Source organism: Corylus avellana, chromosome ca1 (genome assembly GCF_901000735.1).
Source record: "Corylus avellana chromosome ca1, CavTom2PMs-1.0".
In the NCBI taxonomy this organism is placed as follows: domain Eukaryota; kingdom Viridiplantae; phylum Streptophyta; class Magnoliopsida; order Fagales; family Betulaceae; genus Corylus; species Corylus avellana.
The window spans coordinates 8,933,730-8,951,254 of NC_081541.1; the positions used below are offsets into that span (position 1 = coordinate 8,933,730).

The 17,525-nt window shown below is 36.6% G+C and overlaps 3 protein-coding genes across 6 annotated transcripts; all 3 read right to left on the minus strand.

Annotated features, from left to right (window-relative positions):
- Positions 1 to 184: 184 nt before the first annotated feature.
- LOC132179800 (uncharacterized) lies at positions 185 to 3,222 on the minus strand. 3 transcript variants are annotated; one of them, XM_059592590.1, is made up of 5 exons: positions 3,143 to 3,222; positions 2,022 to 2,105; positions 1,817 to 1,861; positions 879 to 976; positions 185 to 676 (listed from the first exon to the last, which is right to left on the minus strand). In XM_059592590.1, exons 2-5 carry the CDS (start codon positions 2,073 to 2,075, stop codon positions 565 to 567), a joined length of 309 nt encoding a protein of 102 aa, XP_059448573.1. In that variant the 5' UTR covers positions 2,076 to 2,105; positions 3,143 to 3,222; the 3' UTR covers positions 185 to 564. The 3 variants fall into 3 exon arrangements, with proteins under 3 accessions (XP_059448573.1, XP_059448564.1, XP_059448580.1); XM_059592581.1 differs by lacking the exon at positions 3,143 to 3,222 and adding an exon at positions 2,416 to 2,726; XM_059592597.1 differs by lacking the exon at positions 3,143 to 3,222 and adding an exon at positions 2,416 to 2,690 and having other exon boundaries at positions 185 to 561.
- A 2,581-nt stretch (positions 3,223 to 5,803) lies between these two features.
- LOC132165066 (UPF0548 protein At2g17695) lies at positions 5,804 to 8,426 on the minus strand. 2 transcript variants are annotated; one of them, XM_059575573.1, is made up of 5 exons: positions 8,319 to 8,426; positions 7,751 to 7,813; positions 7,465 to 7,641; positions 7,166 to 7,364; positions 5,804 to 6,112 (listed from the first exon to the last, which is right to left on the minus strand). In XM_059575573.1, exons 2-5 carry the CDS (start codon positions 7,807 to 7,809, stop codon positions 5,927 to 5,929), a joined length of 621 nt encoding a protein of 206 aa, XP_059431556.1. In that variant the 5' UTR covers positions 7,810 to 7,813; positions 8,319 to 8,426; the 3' UTR covers positions 5,804 to 5,926. The 2 variants fall into 2 exon arrangements, with proteins under 2 accessions (XP_059431556.1, XP_059431561.1); XM_059575578.1 differs by having other exon boundaries at positions 7,751 to 7,833.
- A 254-nt stretch (positions 8,427 to 8,680) lies between these two features.
- On the minus strand, positions 8,681 to 11,767 carry LOC132166914 (polygalacturonase At1g48100). The gene is made up of 6 exons (XM_059577772.1): positions 11,165 to 11,767; positions 10,905 to 11,072; positions 10,769 to 10,813; positions 10,464 to 10,671; positions 10,291 to 10,372; positions 8,681 to 9,512 (listed from the first exon to the last, which is right to left on the minus strand). Exons 1-6 carry the CDS (start codon positions 11,567 to 11,569, stop codon positions 9,005 to 9,007), a joined length of 1,416 nt encoding a protein of 471 aa, XP_059433755.1. The 5' UTR covers positions 11,570 to 11,767; the 3' UTR covers positions 8,681 to 9,004.
- Positions 11,768 to 17,525: the final 5,758 nt, after the last annotated feature.

A 17,525-nucleotide genomic window follows, 5' to 3' on the forward strand; every position in this document is an offset into this window, starting at 1 on the left:
TGAAAGTGAATATTGAATCTCTAAATCAGGACGGGATAGATTGAAATTACTAAAAATGAATAACAGATGATGGAATTCTAGGCTTCACTAATTTAACATACAAAAAGCGTAGGTTGTTTACATAGAGACATGTATCATGAATCATCGGTATTATTAAATGCAAAGTAAACAATGTAGAAAAGGCAACCGTGCAATTCTCAAGTATGCAAATTTCATTCATAAACAAGCACCCTTGGGACCATTAAGTCTCAGATTATTATTCCTCAATTTTACGAGAACATGATCTGATACACCAACTAAAAACTCGGAACTAGAAATTCTGAACAACATCAAGAGCTCGGGTGCAATTCCCAAGTATGCAAATTTCATTCATAAACAAGCACCCTTGGGACCATTAAGTCTCAGATTATTATTCCTCAATTTTATGAGAACATGATCTGATACACCAACTAAAAACTCGGAACTAGAAATTCTGAACAACATCAAGAGCTCTGGCTGAATTTACGACCAGACATCTTCTCAGACTCGTATAGTATGTGATTTATGAGTCCCCTCGCCGCACTGTCAAACAAAGGAGACAAAGATTAGAGACTTGAAAACACTTTTATCATCAAAAAAGCAGTATAAGAAACTGTGTTTGTTTATCAGTTTCAAAACGTCAGGGACTTCAATCCAGCTTTTCCGGTTCAACCATGAAACAGAATAGAAAAAGAGAAACAATTAAGAAGGTCAATTATATAATTGGAGGACCAAGCCAACCCAGTAAGATGCACTCTGGAATTATAAGATGACCAATAGAAATCCTTACCACTATATTCCACATACAACCAGAAAACATGCACAAATCAATGCAATAAACTAGAGAAACTGAAACTCACTCATCCTTCAACTTTTGAATCTTCTCTGGATCTGTCTCGAGCATGTTTTTTTTGAACTGCTGCCTCACCATATCAACAAGAAGCTCTGTATTATGTTGCTGCAAAATAAACAAAGGCCCAAAGTAAGTTTCCAGGATCTTCTCAGTATGAATGGAAACAAAATCAAATATCTTCCAAATGTGACTGGAAAGAAAATCATTAAAATGTGAGCTTATATTTTGCAACGAGAATCCACACAGGTACAATTAAAAAAAGGCCAAGTACTCTTTACTATTACTGCTCGGCCAAGGCCCAGGAAATGTGGTATTTTTTGCAGGATATCTGTTTATATTCTATAAATCCATGACAATAATTGAATCGAAGGCCCTGCAGATTCTACTTATGACTAAGACAGACATGAAAGATGACGATCTAAAATACAAAAACACACTTTCCCCAAAGAACATATTAGACATAATGTTGGCCTTCAACAGCATATATTCTACTTAATATTCAAACTGATTTATAGGGTCACAAAAATTCTAACTTCAGCCCACTTAGCTGATAGAGAATTGGATCATCTGATAGCATTTTTCATACAAAATAGTATATTCAGTAATAATCTCCCAAAAGAGTAGCTAATGTTGAATCTAACAATGAAATATACACCAACTTTAAAATCCCACAAAATCTATGAGTTTGAGAGAGACTGTATCCAAGTGACACCTTGATATAACATATAAACGACACTACTTCAACCAAAAAGCTTAAGCCTGTGCAAACAGGGTTGGGCCCAACTATTTATATCAATCACTCACTCTTATGATTAATACTGATTTCTACTCATTCTTATGACTACCAGGCATGAAACTTTCTCATTCTTATGACTACCACTCGAAGTAAGGCTTAATCACTCACACATATATACTCTAGCATAGATAGATAGTAGCTTTGCATACCCGTTGACCGATATATTTAGCTCTTCGAAGGCATTCGCGGTAAAGCTACAACAAGAAGCATGAATCAGGAAATGGGTGCAACAGATTATATATTGTAAACGGTAACTCTGAGTAAAAAAATTATCTTCGGCTAGAAAAAAAAGGAATTTTGTATAATAAATAAAAATGGCAGAACATATAGAATGGAGAAGAATTTGATACTAACTCTAATCACATTGTTGGCAAGTTCAGGTGGCAGCACGGTTTGCAGAGACGGCATGTTTCCTCGATTAGTTTCGAATTGTTATAACTGTGAGACAAAGACAATCACCACAATCACCATTAGCTTCAAAGCACAATCTTTATGGGAATCATGACGGAGAATTGGAAAAAATGGAAATAATACATTTATACATATTTTTGACAGTGTGATTTATCTTTTATCAATCAATAAGAATCAAATCAATCAAGAAGCTAAAAAAATTGTTGAACTGCATTACGAAATTTCACAGAGACCAATTGTCGAACAGTTTGCGGGAAAACTAAATTTTGGTCCAGAGCACTTGGTTGGGGATTCGAAATTAAAGGGAAACCACGAGAATTATGGGAAGAGAACTGACCGAATGAGAAATGAAGTAGAAGAGACTCGGAGTGATGTTAATCGATCAAAGACCACTAATCGAGAAGAGGCGGCGATAGCGGCAACGGAAAGAGAGTTCAACTATCAATGTCATAGAAATAAGATATTGGCATGTGCTTTTGTTACTTAAAAGGTAATTGTTGCGGCGACTATACTATTTGTGCTGGTAAGTAGCCTTGTCGTCTCAACAAACTTATTGAGTAGTTGCCTCGATGGCTGTTGCAGAGGCGATAGAAGGCATTTGGGACTTTTGAGGATGAGAGGCTGAGAGCTCTTACTATCCGGTCATTAAAACACTACTTTCACAGCCTCCAATTAAAATTGAACACATCAGCAAAAGGCAACATATAAAATAGAAATGAAAATGTCATAAAACAACCCATATCATCCCCACTCCGACGAGTTGTCACTGTGAAACTATGGCCATCACTTTTCTCATTAAGACTTTGCCGATTTGATTCCCATATAACTCTATTCATCCATTCTGCAATCGGTACTAGCAGACGCCAACAACCAGATCATGGGCAGTGGAACAAACATAAATTGTAAAGGCCAAGCAAGGTCAATCAGTGGAAAAATTGGCCTACTAAATTTACTCTATCAATATCGGCCAAGCAATAATAATTCAGCAAAAATTACAAAAACAGAGGTTGGGCAGTGGAACAAACCTACCAGACAAATCAATTTTTTTCTTTCAAAAATTTCACCTTGCTTGAAGGAACAAACCAAACAGCCAAAGTGATAACGAATTGCAACCCAAAATACGGTGGCGTTGGGCAGTGGCCGACCTTGGCCTTGGGAATGAATAGGAGAAAAGGTCCCAAAAAAAAAAAAAAAAAAAGAGAAAGGTTTGGGCTTAAAGATTCGGTGTTTTAATTACTATTTTATTTGGTGTTTTTTTTGGCTAAGTGTCAATAATTTATTGGAGGTTATAAAAGTGATGTTTTACGGCCATCCGGATTAAAGGTTTTTTTTTGGAGGATCATAGTTGAATCCATTCAAGCGGACTGATGACGTAACAATTTCTGGGCCGTTGAATTAAATCAAAAGATAGAATAAATCGAAAGATAGAATTGCACAGAACCTATAAGTTCCCTAAGAACACTAGCAACAACAGACTCCCTATAATATATTCCCTTTCTTATTTTTAGAGAAAATATCAAAAAAACACCTACATCAGAAGCCCCCAAATTGAGGGAAAATGGTTGGAAAGCTGCTGCTAGTGCTCTAAAAACTATTTCCCTCTCTCTCTCTCTTTCCGAGTCTCTCATTCATTCATGAACTGTTATCTTTATCTTCAACCCATTTCAGAAAACCCAAATCCGTAAACTTTCACCCCATTTGTTCTTTGTACTATAATTCTTCTTCTTCTTCGGCTTTTACTGAGAAACACTCTATTGAGAGATACCAAAGAGACGAATGGCTCTACAAGAACCAAGTGGAGCAAATTACATCTTGCTCCTTTCCACCTGATATATTCTGACTCGATAAGGCAATTAAGACCACATAGCACTGCAATTACCAGAGCTAAAGAAGCTGCTCTAGCTGCTGAGAGAGAAGAGAGAAAGTGAAGGATATGGTGGGAACCCTGAATTGTCTGTTTTTTTTTTTTTTTTTTTTCATTCTATGTTGAGATGGAACAATTGACAGATAGAGTAGGAATGAGCCTTGCAATGCAAACAATGTTATCTTTTTTTAGTTTGAGGATGACATTACATTTGCGAGAGTCTGTATATTATTTCCCAAAAAATGAGTCAAACCACCCCCAAATTGAGCTTAGCGATGGCCCATTCACCGACCAAAAGGCTAACACAAGATTGGATTATAGACAATTGACTTCAGCTCAATTTTTCAACGAGGTAGTAGCAAACAATTGTTCTAATCAATAAGCCGAAAGTCTATTTAAGTGGGGTTGAATTTGTAAGCAGGTTACAAAAGTGATAAAAAAGTATTATATTATTTATAAATCATCAATTTTTACATGAATATTCTTGATTATTCATAGGACACTCTTGTTCTTAGAAGTCGTCGAATTTTCAATAGAGTATTTGAGATATATTATACCATTTGGCCAATATATATATAGCATTGTAAATGTTACGAATGTGACATCATTAATGGTGTCTAAGCGTTTTAGCAACGTCACAATCTCCTCTAAATTGAATTGTGTCAAACCACTTCTGTTGACCACTGTGAAAGAGAGGTTTAGAGGTGGGCAAACCAACAAACCACCTCTTTGGTCAAGGAAATGGCTTGGCCACTCCCAATGACCAGCCGCAGCTGAACCGTACTTGTAGTCAATTAAGTTATTTGCTCACCCCTAACCACCCCATAGAGGTGACAGAACAACCCTTATAGCCAAAGATTGTGGTTCAACAATCCTTTGGCACTCCAAACCTCGTTCTTATTTTGTCATGGTCTAAACTATTTATCTAAAATAATTAATCCATATAAAATGGATTGCAGCCGATACAATGCCTTCAGTATAGCAAAATCTCAATCCCACCTACCAATAAAGTTTTTAAGAGTGCTACACATACTCTCAAGTATTTATTTTCAAGTATTCACTCTCTGAAGTGGCAGTGAAATGTATATTTTTCATTGCCACATGAGAAGGTAAACACTCAAAAGTATGCGTATCATTTCTTTAAAGTTTTAAGCTTTAACGCAAGTTATGATATTGTTTTATATATATATATATATATATATATATATATATATATATATATATATATATATTCTAACGGAGCTCAAGTTTAGTCCAAAATTGACCACAAACAAAATGTATAGCAAGTATTTTCGTGATAAAAAGTTGGAGAGAACCGGACAGAGATTCGACGGACACCACTGGGAGATATGCCAATCATTTCCCGGTCCTAGTCCTTGATTATTCTGGTCTAATGAGGGGAAGAAGAAAAATGATCTTTAATATCCTTCACATGACACAGCATATATTGACTACCTTAATTAGTTTTACAGTGGTCTTGACCTTGACAAAATCAACTAAAACTCCAACAATTGTCTTGATGACTAGGTTTGTGCATGAGACATACAGTGGGGACTTCACAGCAGAACATTGCTTCTTTTTCTCTTCTTTTTTTTTTTTGGGGCTAGTACCTCCCAAAAAAAAATAAAGAAAAGGAAATTTTCAAAAAAGCAAAAACAAACGAGTAATGCTACACACATTCTCACTCTTCACATTCTCATTTTCATTCTCCTTAGCGTAACTTTTAAAATCACCATTAAATTTAGAATTCCATTATTGGATTTTGATCCAATACTGACTTTAAAAGTTACGTTAAGGAATGTAAGAGTGAGTGTGACATTACTCAAAACAAATATCTACTTGATAATGACCAAGACGAGATTTCTTCATAGAGAGGAGGATCCTCATGATCTATGCAGCAAAATAGCATGGTTGGCTGGAAAATTATATGCACAGAATGCATGAAGCTTTTGTAAAATTAGAATTTACAATTACATTCACATTATTACTGTGAACCAGTCAATTGCTTCAGAACTGCATTGGTAGATTGATGAGCAAAATACTTTTGCCTTAGCAATACATATGGGTACCCAATGAATGCCAAAAAGTGAGCAGGTTTTGAGAAAGAAAGTATTTCATACCACACTTGGTTGTTCTCATCCAACTCAATTGAGAAACGTTCTTCACCAGCCTGCTTTCCAGCAAAATGCACATATTAGTGACAGTAAGCGTTTATCAAATTGAAGCAGGTTTAGCACGCTAAAAGATAATTTAACCATTAATTAAGGTGAAACTGCATGCATATGCCTGTCAATTTTAGGGCTGAGCACCATTCCCTATGGACAGATTTCAGCCATACCCCGACCCTGTATCCACCCCCAACATACCCAAATATCCGCTATCCACCTGCAAATGGGCGGATTTTTGCCCGCCCTAGGTCATGGGGAAAAATTCGTCCATTACTCTTACAGCCTCATTACCTCGGGCAGGCGGATAGGTTAAAAAAACTATCAGTTCAGCCAATTCCCTTAGGATATAAGAAAATAAAAATAAAAAGAGTTTGTCTCTTAGGATATGGCATACTCTATGAATATAAAAACTTCACAGAAAATAATAGATTGGTTGCAGCTGATTCCCTCACTAGCATGTCAAGATGATCAAGATACTGAGGGTATGGAACATGCCCTTATTAACTTGCCGAGTCCACAGAGTTGCAACAAGCTAAAACAATTGCAAGAGCTTTTGACCAAGCTATCACATATCTACCATGCCTACTTGGTAACATAATCGTCTAACATAAAATAATAAATAATTTTACTTTAAAGAAATAGTTAAGAAGTGTAAGGCAGTGTAACACAATTAGAAAATGGTTGGTGTTCTGTGAGCATAAGAGCTAAAATGGATAAATAAATTATTAAATCACCAGAATAACATCTAAGACATATTCAGCTAGTACTAATCTTCCAAAGGGAAAACATTAGAACAAAGAGTCATCAAGAAGGATAGACAGAGAATAAAAAACTATTGAATAAACCGGCCACCTGGTCCAATAAATCATTGGCAACTCTGAAGAAAATGTTTTAGAAAAATACAAGCTCAAGTCAGACTGTCCCAGAAAACGTTAAAATCATCTTCCAACCTAAGCCCTGGTCTCTATTTTCTACAAATATGGAAAAAGAAGAGTATCTAAACAACCCAAGTTTCCTAGCTATAAAATATAATGAGCAAGTGAAAAGGCACTAACCAGGAGGTGACCTTGGAGGGTACCGCTTCCAAAACCAAAAGAAACCATGGCCTTGTTAGCCTTTCTCTTCTCATGTACGTATACAACCTGAAGAGGCATCATAAGCCATGGGAAAAACTCCTTGAGGCAAACACAGAACTTGACTCCACTCTGAATCGGTGTCTTGGGATCAACAAATGCCCAATTCAGTCCAAAATGCCTGCAGTAATCAGATTAAGTCGAGGAATTAGGATCTCCATCCCCATTTAAAAAAAATAAAAAATAAAAAAATCTCTACATCTAACACAATATCCCCACACCTCCAATTCTGGAGAGCGCTCTTGCCCTTTTCATAAGTCTCAAGACCGGAACCAACTAACATGCGAGAATGGTTTAGTAAGAACCCGTCTTTTGAGAGCTCCTTATCTTCTTGGAGGAAAGACAGTGGCTTAGCACTGGCTCCTCTAAATTTAGAGTCATAGTTGAATGCACCTGACCTTGTGTAAATAAGTATCATAAACAAGTTCAGATAACATAATTTAACAAACAAAGATTTCAATTTCGTTGACAAAAAGAGAACTTTAAGCCAAATTAAAGCATTTATACTTGTTGATGCAGGCCTTCTGTTCTTGAGGAGAGGGCCGACCCCAGCACAGGAAAACCATATCTCTGTCAAATATATCGATAATCTTCAAATGGGTAATCACGAAATTGTCACATATGGAACAAATAATTTATATATAGAATTGGGATATCAACAAATTGACGAATTCAAGTATAGAGTCAAAATAAGCCTCAACTTATATGCTCTCATCAACAACATAATCCTATTGGAAAACACAATGATAAACGAAATCCCTATTGGTTTGAAGAACTTAATCCACATGGAAATGATTCTACCTAAGAATTCAACGAACTATGGAAGTACTTAAGTTCAACAAATCTACAGTCAAATTAAATGCCAGACTTGCAATGATTAAACAATTCAAAAAATAATAATCACTAAAGAAGAGAATGCTGAAGCAGCTCGAATTTTACAAAATTTTGGAAAAAAAAGAAAATAAGTTTACATCAGATATTCGAGAAACAGAGAATTGAATGGATTTAATTAAGAAATTATACTCCAAACCTTTGCTCCGAAATGAAACGATCAAGAAAAGGTTAAAGTTCTTACCTTTGAGTTCAAATAAGTTGTTGAAGGGATGGGCTTCGGTACTATCGCGACGCTTTGAGCGTCTGATGTTCCACTTCACTTTCGGTGAAGGCGTGAAGCTGTGAGACTCTGAAAGGGATATGTGTCAGATTTAAGGGTATTTTTGTTCCATTAAAGATTTTATAGGAGTAATTTCGTCATTTTGTTAATATTATGGTGTATTGTTATTGTTTTAATAATTTAAAGAATAAATTATCGTAATTAATAGTTTTGAGATAAATTATTATTGAAATAATAATTTAAAGAAGTTAAGTGAACCATAAATATATAAAACTCAAAAAATCTCTCACCAATTTTAAGTTCCAATCACATATTGAACGAAATTGTCTTCAAACTCATTTCAATCTTATACTTTATATAATGTGAGAATCCAATCTATTACAACATAGGCCCAAAGTGGTAGAACCATAAATATAATATTACATCTCATGACCTTTATTTCAAACTAATCACCCAAATGATATTTCGATCTTATACTTTTAACGTAAGAATCCAATCTATTACAACATAAGCCCAATGAAGTAGACCCATAATACATCTCATCACACAATAATGGGGGGAAACCCAAATAGGGATGGAGCCTAAGTAATAATAAGACCCATTACAGATAAGGGCCTCTTGGGCTTTATACAGTATACACTGTAACACTATCCATAGCAACCATATTGGGAGAGCTCTACCACTTTCTGAGGGTCCCCATCTCGCAAGCAGGTAATGGGAGGAATAGTCAAGGTTTCCTGATTTCCATAAGCATTCCAGCAGAAGGGATCATCCACTAGCTCCCCTTCATGTGGGAGAAGCTCCACGTCCGAAAGTGTGATATTTGTGCAAGCAATGGTGTCGCTGCAAGCAAAGTGGATTGGGGGGCTGCGCACGTCATAGGTGCCCTTTATGTTCCTGAAGGCCACGTCCGTGACATATACGGCTGAAGTTTCGTTCAAGCAAGCCTTTGAGAGGCAATAATATTGGTCTATTATTACGCAGTTCATGACGTTTTCCATTTGGATGTTCTCGAATGATATCCCTGTTACAGAGCCTGTTCCACCTTGCCATGTCTTGATCCTCAGCCCATTGTCCGATTCCTTAATCACTGCGTTGCGTACTGTTATGTTGGAAACGCACGCCCGGGAATTATGCACTCCAAGGCTTCCAATGCTGCAGAAAAAGATAATGAATGAAATCGTTAGCCTTATTGCATATGAACCTTCATTCATTACTGGATTCCAAATGATTGTCTCAAGAGTTCCTCCATTAATGAAATATTTAATCATTATCTTTTGTCCTTTTTCTTATGTTTCCTCTCTCTTCACGGCTTTAGGACTGAACCCCATCAATTGGGATGCCAATCTAGAGATTTCAAATTGTTAAATTATCAGTAAGTTCCAAATAGGAAGAAAAAAAAAAGGGTAAATTTAATTATTAAACTATCTTTTAATAGGTGAAGATCAATGCGTTGAATATTCAATTGACACGAGGTGAAGAAGTTAAAGTTTGAACCTAGAGCTTTTGACTTTGATACCATATTAAAATAATTAAATTACCACTTATCTCAGAAGGTTAAGCCAATAAAAAAATATATAAATTTAATCATTTAATCAATATTTTTAACACAAATAGTGTCAATTTTTGTTTTTTAACCTTGTGGAGATACCTCCAAGATGCTGGTGGATCTATTATAGTGGCCACAGAATGTTTTTCGTTTAATATGCTTTCGGATAAACCGAACTAAAAGAATCGCTTTATACCCACAAAACACTTAAAACTACTTTCATGTCACAGTAAAACATTTTTTTCAACCAAAAAGCAAAAAACATAGTCTAAAATTATCACAGAAATTTAGCTAAGACTGAAGGGTAATAATTGCAAAGAAGCAGTTGGAAGATAAAAAAGCAGGATTTCAGCTTTCAATTTGTTTAAGAAAAAGGATGAGCACCTTATCCCGTGACTAGGCCCGCATGTGACACCCTCAATGTCAACATCTGAGCACCCCGGTCCGATCGAAATGCAATCATCGCCTGTTTTAATCAAATTTTGCATTATTTTATTTTGTCTAACACATAATACTAAATACCCAAACTGAGTACGGAAGACAGATTATTTCCCTACCATTTCCTATCATGGTGTTGTATATTCCAACCGATTTGGTGTTCTCAATGTGGATCCCATCGGTATTGGGGCTAAGTTTTGGTGAAGAGATTGACAGCTTTTCTATCAGTACTCCATCACAGCCATCGAATTTCATATGGAACTGAGGACTATTTTGGATCTTTAAACCGCTGACCACCAAATTGGAGCTCATGAAGAATCTAATTAACTGTAAATTAAAAAAAGGTAAATAAGATTGTAGTTAAGACTGAAAAAGATTGAACTTTTTCAAATATTTGAATTGGGTTTTTGATGATTCTACTTACTGCAGGGGAGTCACATGGCCCTGGCATTGTCGATCCATTAGGACCCTGAAAATTGCATATTTCTAGGATTTTAGTAATGTAATATTTCATTTCCTTGGAATGAGTAGATACATATAATTTCACATAGATAACTCACCCGGTGAGGCTTGCATGGGAGAGCCCACCACTCCTGGCCATTCCCTTCAATGGTTCCTTTCCCTGTGAAAGTCATGTGGTCTAGTTGGTAAAACACAAGCCATTGCTTCCGGCTATCCGCTTTCGGCCAGGAATTTGGTCCCTTGGGTGGCATTAGCACCCCATCCACCTTTTCACATATGAAGCTTAATGTTAGATCATTAATTAATTTAATTAGTGAGGGCCAAGAAATTAAGGAGGAATCTTTATTTGAATACTTACTTGGAATACAAGTCCTGGCTTGCATGGCCCTGAGAAGATTGTTGAAGTGATTTTGAAACTATAATCTGCTGGAGCCAGGACCACACCTGACTCTACTGCACAAGCAGCTTTCCATGCTGCTATAAACGCAGAAGTGTCATCAGCAGCACCGTCTCCAACTGCCCCAAAAGATGTTACATCGAAAACACAGGAGTTACCGGGATCATTAGGGTGCGGGTCGGAAGGAATTGCAGGAGGAGGAATAGCAGGGGATGAATGCCCTGGAGGTTTAGGGGGCGAGGCTGCAGGGGGGGTTTTGTTCTTCTGCTTCTTGTGGTAATGGAATCTTCCTTCCACATTGTTTGAGTTCTGAAAGATAAAGCTCGCTGTCACCCAAATGACTAATAGCGTGCGAGAAAGGTCCATGAGAAGCAAAGCAATCTTCAAAACTCTGAAGAACCACAGAATGCTGCCCAAAATGTTCCACTGAAAAGTGACAAAAACCTTCCAACACTCAGATTTCTAGCTTACTGCAGAAAACTAATGGAGGAGAAAGAAGAAACTAAAGAGGGTTCACTTCTAGAGGCCTCAAATAAATTATCCTGGCAAGGACCAGTTGAAGCAGAGGCTCTTATTTATACTCAAAACTAAAAGTTTCTCTGAAGTACTGTTCTCATGCATAAGGTTGACACGTGTCAAGTTCAGGTAGACTAAAATGTTATTGTCTTTAGGAGAACGGCTGGAGGCTTTTTGAAGGCTTTTGGAGGTTGGCTTTCTGTGGGAAAGCCTGGCAGAGTAGTGTTAATTTGTTCTTCTGTGGATTTTATTTTTATCTCTGATGCTCTCACACCTTTCTTTCTCTCATGAGTCTCATGCTATTTTCCTATTTTTGCTTCAATGCCATGTGGGCCAAAGATTTGTGTTTCCTTTTCTTTCAATTCTTATATCACCTTTCTTTTTTCTTTTTTTCTTCTTTTTTTTTCTTCCTATTCTGTTCTTTTTAGTGACTTTTAGCTGTGAGGAATTGCATCTTCAATAGTACTTTGCTCTTGTGAACTTATTTGAGGCTCTTATTTCCTAGAAAAGCGTGCCAAACCAAATGCGTTCTTCATGTCCTCGTATCATGAGCTGTGCTGTCATACGAGGCATCTCTCCTTTGCACTCTTTTGTAGAGTACATGAACATATCAATTAATAATATTAGTGCAGGATAAATCTTCCTACTTATCAATGCTTCAAGATAAATTTTTAAAGCATTAACACTGCAATTGCCCTTGTTGGTGTAAAAGGAATCAAATTCCAAAGTCTAGATAATTAATTAGCATTCTAATGCTTCCCAACCAGTACGATTCCATCTCTCTCGTGAGCTAATTAACTTAAGCATCGAATATTGATTGAGATGTTTTATTCCCTCAGGACATTCTACTAAAATTAAAGCAGTGTAAATATCACATTTTTACCATCAATCATATCATAAACTATATTTCATGTGACACGTATATTATATATTGCTGTTCTTTCATGAACTCTTTTATTGATAAGATCGAGAGAGAGACAGAAAGACAGAGAGGAGACAGAAAGATCTCCAATGATATTTTCAATGTAAGGATGAGAGGATATAAAAATTTTAAATTTTAAATTTTTTTTTTTAAAAAATAGCAGTAGCAAATGGGTGAATGTGGTGGTTTTGACGTAAAAGCAATAGAACTCGTGACTCTTTGTTGTTGTTTTGCTTCTTGTGGCCATGGAAGTAGCTAGGAAGCATGTAGTAGGCGCGGGACAATAGGATTAAACCATCCACGGGTAGATCCAAACCCGATGGGCCCATTAGCTAGCTAGAAAGTCCTCCTAATAAAGAACCCTTCCAAACAAACTTTAAACTCTCACGTGATTGCTCTTCAAACAAACTATACACACACAACAATTGCATCAACAGAAGTAATGAAGAATTGAGTTCACCTGAGTCACGTTACAGGATTCTAGGGAGCTTGGGAATTGCTTCGATCACCGTGCAAATTAAGCCAATGTCGATGTGTAGTGTAGCAATTGCATGTTGGTTGTGAAAAAATGTGAATTGGGAGAGGCTTTTTATAGGGGTTATTAGAAAGATGGCCTGGTAAATGCATGTGTTTGTCTCCGTCTGTCACGTGTACACTCTCACGGGCGGTTCCTAGAGCACTTTTTATGTTTCCTGACACTTGAAAGAGTGATGATTTTATGTTTCATGGCCTTCAGCCATGACACGTCGGATTCAGATACATGCATCCCACGTACGTTCTCTCTTATTGGGTTCTTGTGGCTGGCGGGGCCCGCCTGGGTAGGCCACGTGTGGGGCCTGCCACCCGCTGTGACGGAAGGGAGGGAGAGAGGGAGGCTCTCTCTATCAGAGTTCCAACACCAAAATTCACATGCTGCTATAAGTTGAATTTGCTGAAATTTGAGGTGACCATCTCTAGATTCCTCTCACGCAATGGGAAGATGGAATGGCGGCACGTGGCAGCTGCGATTTCACGGGTTGGTGTTTCTGTGTGTCACGGGTGACAGAAGGATTACGTACTAATTAAGGGATTATTAATGGTTAGATACCCTAAACTTGGTACTTACACTGCTTACAAGACAACAAGAGAGACAATTTAAAGAGACAAGCATAAAAAATAGATGGCTGGGCACTGACGATCCATCACCAAGAGAATTTTGGGTGGTCTGATTTTATTAAATCCCGGCGGCCAGCACCTATTTCTTCAGAGCTATATTTTTTGTTGTATATGTTGTAATGATTTCTCTAGTTAACTGCAATACCAGAGAGAGTGTCATTCATCCAAAAGTAAAAAAAAAAGTAAGGTAGTTCAGTCGGCTGTGGACCACGTCTAATAAAGCGGAGGTTACTAATTTGAATTTCTCATTTTCCTTCTATTGTGTGGACAAGTAAAAAATATAAAGGAGCCAAAAAAAACTATGGATTTCAAATTAGTAAACTTTTTTTTTCCATTCTAGTCAATGTGAGAGAGGGGAAAAGAGGGAGTAATTAGTAAACCTAATGTTAGTGAAATGTTCACTCGAATTCTATCTGTAGAAAGAGCACAACGCGCGATTGGTTTTAATTTGCATTAATGTCTCATACTCGTTTGACTTTTGGGTGAAAACTTGTGCTCAATACAACTATGCGAAATATGGGAGTGTCTGGTAATAAAAGATTGTAAAACTTTGTCCATATTTTAACGGTTGATTTTTTTTTCTCAAAAGAAAATGCTTCATTTTCTCTCTTGATTCTTTTTTCATTCTCATACTTTTTTAAATTATATTGAGTTTGTAGAGTCATATGAGTTTCACACATAGCCATATAAATTCAATGGTAGATTTGAAAAGTGAAATGACAGAAGATAATACATAGTGTTAAAACAGTTTTCGATTAAGTGAATTCAAGGGGAAGCAAGTTGCCTCTTTAATGTTGCTCCTTCTTGATCTGCAAGATAAAAAGATGGTTAAGAGAGCTCACCAGGGCGTTTCCGGCGAATCTTTCTCCGATGGTTAAGTCAATGACCTTCTTTGTAGGGATGATAGTATATTTGAAAATGAGTTGATCGAGCGTGTACCTTTATTTGTTGGTTATCTTCTTTATTTATAGCATAGCCACTAAATGAGATAATGAATACCAGCCGGGCGGAGGATCCGGGATTAGGTGTAACCAATGGAGAGTTAGTGATGGCCAAGCGGAGAATTTGTGATCCACGTGTAACTGATGGAGAGTTGATGACAAGATCTTTCGTTCGGATAACCGAATCTAATGTTCAGATGACTTTATGGGCGCACGTAACGCTTATAAGCATTTACTAACTTGTAACTGATGCCTCCTGTTAATGATCATTGAATAGCTTTCTTCCGATTATACTTGTATCCTCGGGTACCTACCCCCCGATGATTATAATATAGCATCTGGGAGATTCCTCCGATAGTCTGAGCAATTGATAAGCTAGACCTTTTTGGGCTGGCCCTGTGCTAGTGGAAACTTTAAGCCCATATTGGCATTCCTTGATGATCCGGGCCCATGGGCTCAGGTCTTATAACATGTATGAACATATAGCACATCTCTTTCCCAAATTAGGTTAACTAGATGGATTTTCATATATGGCTTTCATTCCATCTTATTTTTGAAAACAAACTACAAAGTTGTTCTCTAAATAAAAAATAAAATTCTAAGAAAATAAAATACAAAACATTTTTCCAAAAAAAAATGTTGTCTTCTCCATTGAATTTTATTGTATTGTGGCCACCCACCGTCTAGTTTGGCATCATGTGGTGGCCGCCAGCTAGTTTTAACAACCATGTAGTGGCCGCCAATCAGATTTGGTGGCCACTGCTAGGGCAGCCGGAGCACCACCATAATGGCGGCACCATTACTATGGTGCTACAATTTTACTTTTTTTTTTTGTTATAAAAATAAATCTCACATTTAAATTTTTACAAAACACTTCTAAAATTTTATCAAATCACTTTTCAGCTTTTCTCAAACGTGACTTCCACCAAATCAATTTTCAACTTTTACTTTCTTTTTTTTCAAAATTCAAAACTCAAAACAATTCTCAAAATTTTATCAAATAAACTATATAGAGGTTTTTGTCTTCTCCGTTGAGGAGCATGGAGCACAAAGAACGCTGGGTACTATCAAAACTGAGTCCATTAATGTGACTTACCAAAAAAAAAAAACAAAAGTCCATTAATGTGGCGGCTCGAAAGCCCGTGATGTATCAGAACCACTTGCAATTGGGCTTCGTCTATGGCCCAGGTACCACATGGACGTCCTATCATGCGTGCACGTAGGGAACTTTAATGGTTCAATAAAATAAAATAAAGCCTAGCATATGAAAAATTTAATATAGTACCTAGTAAAGTTGCGGCCCGCAGTGGTGTGACGTAAAAACGGCGGACAGGAGGACGGCCAAGACTGGCCAACTAGAATAAGCAGCAACTTTTTTGCTTTGTCCGGTATGACGTCTTTCGTCATCGGAAAATCCGAAAATATGCTTGCTTTGTTGTCCTTTTTCTCTCGCCAGCATATGCATGATATACCGTATATAATGGCTTTGTTCATAGATTGATTGTAAATGAGTGTATTACCACGAATAGATCATTCACTTTCCAATGTGACATGGGCAGTTGAAAATCAATGGAGATGCACTTGAGCTTTCCTGTTTGCCTCGTCAATATTAAGGATTAGAGTCAATCTAAAAACTTAATTTTTGTACCAATTGAGCTAATATGGAGGACCCGTAAATTATTTGATTTTATTCCATCAATAAAGTTAATCCAATAATTTATAAGTGATTTTCAATTCGACCATCAATGTTTCAATTTTTGCAATGCACTCTCCCAAGCTTGCAATTTTTTTTTAATTCGACCAATTTCATCCAAAAATTTTCATATTGTTCCTAATTTATTTTTTTATACAAAAATTTTAAAAATATATATATTGGGGGTGGCTAGCCACTCCATTGGCCATCTGGCCATTTTTGCAACCCAAATTTTTTTTTTTTTAAAAATAAAAAATAAAAAATAAAAAAAATTATGGGCAATATGGGAATTTTTGGATGAAATTGGTCAAATTGAAAAAAATTTGCAAGTTTTTGAGAGGTGCATTACAAAAATTGAAACATTTGTGGTCGAATTGACAATCGCCCCAAACTTAGGGGGGGTAAAGTGTAATTTTTCCTTTATCTTTGGTTGTCATGAGATAATTCCGATGTGCTTGCTTAAATCCTTCGGAGTTAGATTATGCTGGAAGAGAAAGTAAAACATTGCCAAGGATGGGCTGCTTTCATAGGAAGGGAAACGGATCTTCTCTAATTCACTTGAAATTTAGAGTATTCATTTAGTGTAATTATGAAGGTATATTTGTCCAAAACATTTTGTCTAAAAAATAAATAGACAATATTACTCTCCTAAATGCACTAAGACTCCGTTTATTTCAACGTAAAATGATTTTCATAAAATGATTTTTGCATTTTACGGTGTTTAGTACGACGTAAAACTGTGCTCAACGAAAAATATTTTTCCTTCAACTGAAAATTCTTTATTAATTTTCGGTCTGACTTTCAGCATCTCATTCTCAAATCGACAGACCCTATCAAGATCAGCCCAAGACCCCGTCGAGACCTGCCCGATACCTCTCCGGGACTTGACCGGGATTTGCTCAGGACCCGCCCTTTCGGTAGAAAACATTTTCCTTGAAAATAATTTCTTAGAAAACATTTTCATTGAAAATGATTTATTATAAAATATTTTTCAATATTTGACATGTACGAAAAATCAGGCAAGTTTCGGTCGGGTCCCCGACATCGGAAAATGGAAAACATTTTCAGCAGAAAACATTTCCCTAAAAAACATTT

Bases quoted from the DNA above. Each gene is read 5' to 3' on its own strand.
- LOC132179800 (XM_059592590.1), bottom strand. From the start codon at position 2,075: ATGCCGTCTCTGCAAACCGTGCTGCCACCTGAACTTGCCAACAATGTG. The intron at 977-1,816 runs GTATGCAAAGCT...TTTATTTTGCAG, and splicing joins CTAAATATATCGGTCAACGG to CAACATAATACAGAGCTTCT. The intron at 677-878 runs GTGAGTTTCAGT...GAACCGGAAAAG, and splicing joins ATTCAAAAGTTGAAGGATGA to CTGGATTGAAGTCCCTGACG.
- LOC132165066 (XM_059575573.1), bottom strand. From the start codon at position 7,809: ATGGTTTTCCTGTGCTGGGGTCGGCCCTCTCCTCAAGAACAGAAGGCC. The intron at 7,365-7,464 runs GTGTGGGGATAT...TGATTACTGCAG, and splicing joins AGCGCTCTCCAGAATTGGAG to GCATTTTGGACTGAATTGGG. The intron at 6,113-7,165 runs GTTAGTGCCTTT...GCTGGAAAGCAG, and splicing joins CCCTCCAAGGTCACCTCCTG to GCTGGTGAAGAACGTTTCTC.
- LOC132166914 (XM_059577772.1), bottom strand. From the start codon at position 11,569: ATGGACCTTTCTCGCACGCTATTAGTCATTTGGGTGACAGCGAGCTTT. The intron at 10,373-10,463 runs GTAGGGAAATAA...TGATTAAAACAG, and splicing joins CAACACCATGATAGGAAATG to GCGATGATTGCATTTCGATC. The intron at 9,513-10,290 runs GTGCTCATCCTT...CTTTTTCTGCAG, and splicing joins GGGCCTAGTCACGGGATAAG to CATTGGAAGCCTTGGAGTGC.